Here is a 5,298-nt window from a genome sequence, read left to right as displayed (position 1 = left end):
AAACCGGCACCGGCGGCCGCGCGAGGGGGGGAAGCGAACGAGCACATATAGACGATCTGCGGGCTATGGAGCCGCTAATCGCCTATATGTGAAACACCCGGTAACGGGTGTGTGCAATGGTCGGGTCTTTTCTGCCCGTGCGTGCCCGCAAATGCTGCAGTGCCGTCCGTCCGTTTTTTTACTACGGGCGGACGGCAAGTGGTTAAAGAAAGTTTTGTATCTCTGTCCAATATGTTTTTTTTTCTTATTTCCAATTCCTTCCTATATTTCATCACTGCTTGTTCATTTAGTGATCTTTCATCCAGTGTAAATTAATCAGTAGAGAGCTTTGTTGACAATTTCTTATCAACAAAGGTTCTAAAAAACAGTAAGTTAAACCCTGGAGTATTGGTGTCACAAGGGGGTGCGGCCCGTATCCGTTGACACCATCAGAGGGGGTGACACCAAAATGACTGACAGTGGCACGACAGAGAGGGGTGGACCCGGTGGCATACCTGATCCCACTGGGTCAATATCCCCTCCTGTCTTTGCTGGCGTCCATCCCAAAGATGGCCGCCGGCAGTGAAGTACATCACCGCGCATGTGTGATGACGTCACACCACGGACGGCAAAACGCATGCGTGGTGGTCACACCTGAGGACATCCACCTGGTGCCACTGGTGCCACTGCTGCCCTGGAGCCCCTCACCATCTGTAGATGAAAAACCTAGTTAACACGTATACATAATCAACAATTCCACGGTCCTGTCAGCCAGAGCCTCACTATATACATATGTGCAGCCTACAGTAAGCTTTAGTCTGCTTCCTGCAGCCTTTATCAAGTAATGTTGCATAATAAACACCAACTTCAAAGGCTTAATGTGAAATCTCTAAATAAAGCCCAAGCACAGACAAAATGTTTTATTTTGAAAATATTGTTAGGTTTGTATTGTTATATGTGTCCATATTGGGCAGATTTCCCTTCACATCCTATTGAACATAGATGTGAAAAGACTTTGTGGCACATCTTCTAATGTACCCATATGAACTTTTAGATATGGGAGAGGAAACAAAATCAAATATTTGTGATATTGTGATCACTCAAATTGTCTTTAAGGAAAAAAATGATGGTCCCTTCAGTTACCACCCCCCTCCATTAAACAGGGGTACACAGCCAGTCAGATTCCAGATGTTTCTGGAACATATTCCAATTCTAAGGAGAGGTGGAAACAAGATTCTCAAACTAAAACAATACATTACAAACTTTAAATCAGTTACAAAATATATACTTAGTTTGTGTGAGGAAATCTGTTGTAATTAATTGAGCATACTTTTTCTTTTAGTACCCTCAATGAAGATGTTTGAGACATTCATTCTCCAGAAGGAGGGACATTTAAATGTTTTTTCTGGCATGGAAATAGCAAATAACAGATTTTTGTATGTAGCCTTTATTTGGTTGCTTTATTCACACGAGTGTTCTGTTTGAGGACATTGATACATACTGTGTAACATTGCTTGATAAAGGCTTTTGGATTTGGCCAAAAGCTTGCTACAGGCTATGTAGGAGGCTATAAAATGATAAACTGTACTCTTGGTTAAACTAATAAATATATCAAATCTGTTGTCGATTAGGAGGGTTATAATAAGGTATGCAGGATAGTATACTCATGCTGCATCTTTAATATAAAGTTCTAGTATATTATGCCAAGACCATTTATGAAGGAAAATGTCATTTGCAAGCATCAATATAAAATAAGAAGTAGTAGTTATGTGCTACATTATGATGAAAAAATATAGATTTTGTTAGTGAACAGAACCAATAGAACCATCATTTGAGAGATCACAATCCCCAAGAAAAGCACTCAAATAAACATTCGATTTTTTACTCTCATGGCATCGGTAACCAAAGAATTCAGCTCTCAAGGATCTTTATTGATCCTGGCAAAGAACAATGCTTTTTACATTTCAGTAATTTAAAACACAAAATGTAGACTGGTTGTATAGTTATTTTCTTACGTAGCCATTTTTATGTAGATGAAGCCATTCTCTGTTATTTATCAAAACCTCACTGTCAGGGTTTCTTACCCTTCCTTGTCCACTTGAGCTGCATGTTTAGCTTCTGACACTCACTGTTACTCCTAGGTGCCCTTTTCTGACCAAACCTGTAAACTTCATCATTCTGCAACTATGGCAAACACCCAGCAACATTCTGTCTCACAGTGATGATGCAACTCCTGTTCACTAATCATCAGTTTTTTCACTTGCTTTCCGCCTTCCATTAGTTTAGACGTACCACATGCTCTCTGCTTGTTCCTGTGCTATGTATATGAACCTGGCCCTGTCTACTGATCTCCTGGTTCCAGACTCCAGCTATTGTACTCATTTATCCTGCTCTCTGTATTTCCAGACCTGGCACTGCAGACTACATGCTTTGGCTTCTGACCTTGGGAGCCTTTATTTTTGAACCTGCACTTTCAGTGTCCTTCTGGTTTCTTGGTTCCCTGACACTCACAGACCAGTATAGCGGACATATAGAAAGACTGAAGCAGAGGGCAACAAATGTTTATAAAGCAAACCTGTACTGATTCCAGTTGTTAGAAACCTTTTTAGGGATGTTATAACAGGTGTCTGTAAGTATCTTCAATTATTAGAGTTTGCCAAAAGTAACCATAACCCAAGACCCTCTATTAATCAAATACCAACTTCATCTAGGAAGTTGGCACCTAGGCCTTTCCCTTTTTTTGGTCAGTAAGGACAACAAACATGTTAACTGTCTAAAAGTTAGATACAAAATAGGTTGCCCAAGGTACTGACTTCTTAGCTGAAGTAATTATTATATAATATAGTGTCTTAGGTCTCAGGGCTCTTGGCTCCCTAGAAGGTAGTTGAAGATATATGCACGTATCTAGAATAGGCTGCTATAACAATCCAGAGGTATTTGACTAACTATGACATCAACACGGGTATGTATAGGAAAATTCACTAAGTAATGCTGTTAATAAGAGAAATTGTAGATGGTACCACTCAATGTAGATTTATAGAGTGCTTTTGCCGGCAGCAGGTGCTATATACAAATGGGGTCTGCCCTCTCCTTGGAATCCAAGGATATAATAAGATATGCCACACTTCTGCCAAATCCTGTTTATAGTACATTCAGCATAGCACCTCCTTCCAGATCCTGCTTCTCCTCCAGTTTCATGTTTTACCCCAATAGGGGGCTGTATGCTAGAGTAGGAGGAGCAGGGTCTGGTGGGTGGCATTTTGCTAGATATACATTCTACACAGCTGAATAAAGTTGATTGAAAGAAAAAGGATTTGGGGGAAGTGCAGCTTCTTGTATTCTAATGTTGTTAATAAATGGACACGAGTGCCACAGATTTCCCCATGGGAATGCATAAGCTGTAAATGGTGTGACATTAAACACAAGGAGGTGTGAAATGTTTGTGTAAATCACTTAGATTATTTTGGTAAAGAGGATTTGCTTAAGAAATATTTGTAAAATTAAATTGTCACATAAAATATATAGGTGCCCTTACATGCATTAGATGTACACCTAATTTCCAATGGCGCAAAAAGTCTCAATTTGAGATGAAGAACAGCATTTTTGGGGGATTTTCCAAAGACTGAAGAAAAATATGATGAATCTATGGACATGAGGTAAAAGTGCATATGGTCACTATTAAACAGCATTAGTGAACTCTCAGAGTTTCTGGTTATAATGGAAATAAGTAGACTTAACTTTGTTGCCAAACTGAACATAAATACTTAATTTAAACTAGGTTCATTGTATTGCATTTGCCCATGTATTTTATATTTATATGTTATTTTTGTCTTTCCAGACCCAAGCAGCAATGTCACGTATGCCAATGTGATAATGCCAACTGTATTTGGAATCATTTGTTTGTTGGGGATAATTGGCAACAGTGTTGTCATCTACACGGTCTTCAAAAAGTCAAAATTCCGATGTACCAGCAGTGTTCCTGATATTTTTATTATAAATCTATCAGTGGTAGACCTACTTTTTCTTCTTGGAATGCCCTTCTTAATCCATCAGTTACTTGGTAATGGAGTGTGGCACTTTGGAGAAACTATGTGCACCCTTATTACAGCGTTGGATACCAACAGTCAGTTTACTAGCACTTACATACTCACTGCTATGTCTATTGATCGCTACCTTGCAACAGTTTACCCTTTCACATCAGCAAAGTACCGTAAGCCTCCTATAGCCATTATGGTCATCTGCATCCTTTGGGTATTGTCTCTCTTAAGCATCACACCAGTATGGATGTACGCTAGACTTATTTCCCTTCCCGGGGGAGTTTTGGGATGTGGAATCACACTCCCCAATCCAGAAAGTGACATTTATTGGTATACATTGTATCAGTTCTTTCTTGCCTTCGCCATTCCTTTTGCTGTTATCTCTTTAGCATACCGAAGAATTCTGTTAAAAATGGCATCATCTGAAGCCCTCACAGCCCAGAGGAGCTCCAGGATACGTACAAAGAAAGTGACCAGGACTGCGATAGCAATTTGCTTGGTGTTTTTCATTTGTTGGGCTCCATTTTACGTCCTCCAAATAATCCAGTTGGTGATGGACCAACCTACATTAGCCTTCCACTATGCTTACTGTGTGGCAATCAGCATGGGCTATGCAAACAGTTGCATCAACCCTTTCATCTACATTATTTTATGTGAGACATTTAGGCGTAGGTTCATTGTCTCAGTACGACCAGCAGAAGATCGTCCACAAGGCAGGATCAGGATGAAATTTGGCACAGATCCCCCATCAGGAAGTGGACAGCCATTACTTCACCTTGTCCCTGTATCCTCAGGCAGCTAATTACACCGGCTGTATTCATAAAAATTACTCAAATACACTTTTGTATTAAAACAATTTGACATTTTAAGGAGAATACTAATAAGAATGTTACAAACTCTGCTACAAAAATCCCATGAGATGTATTAATTATGCTAAAATCTTGTAGCTCACTATTTGCACACAGTTTTTGTGTTTTAATGTTCGGTGTATTTTTTATTTATTTAAAATCAGACCTCTTTCTGCAAACAACATAGACCCATTTGTCTGGGTTCTTGTAGTTCCCACTTCCTGCACACAATAAGAATGTAAAAAGGCCTTCACTCATCACAAACCTGTTAATATGCCAGTGGCTTTCCATATGTGCACATTCTTTATCTCCAACAAAACAAACCATTTTTTTCACAGTTGTTAAAAATTTATTTTTGAAGTGGATTTTCTTTAACCTTTTGTTACAATGGTTGAGTAAGTTAAAGAGAAAAAAGACAGAAAGGACAAGTATAT

At 39.3% G+C, this 5,298-nt stretch overlaps 1 protein-coding gene across 1 annotated transcript in view; it reads left to right on the top strand.

The window, feature by feature from the left end:
• The window catches only part of LOC108799259 (melanin-concentrating hormone receptor 1-like), an 11,177-nt gene extending 6,341 nt beyond the window's left edge, over nucleotides 1-4,836 (top strand). Inside the window, exon 2 of the mRNA XM_018571133.1 lies at nucleotides 3,818-4,836. Coding sequence (XP_018426635.1) covers nucleotides 3,818-4,818 — 1,001 coding nt within the window. The 3' untranslated portion in view covers nucleotides 4,819-4,836. The remainder of the gene's footprint in view (nucleotides 1-3,817) is intronic.
• The last annotated feature ends 462 nt before the right edge of the window (nucleotides 4,837-5,298 follow it).

Source organism: Nanorana parkeri, unplaced genomic scaffold (assembly GCF_000935625.1).
Source record: "Nanorana parkeri isolate BGI_ZX_2015 unplaced genomic scaffold, ASM93562v1 scaffold3, whole genome shotgun sequence".
Taxonomy (NCBI): Eukaryota; Metazoa; Chordata; class Amphibia; order Anura; family Dicroglossidae; genus Nanorana; species Nanorana parkeri.
This window is presented reverse-complemented; position numbering and strand designations above follow the sequence as displayed.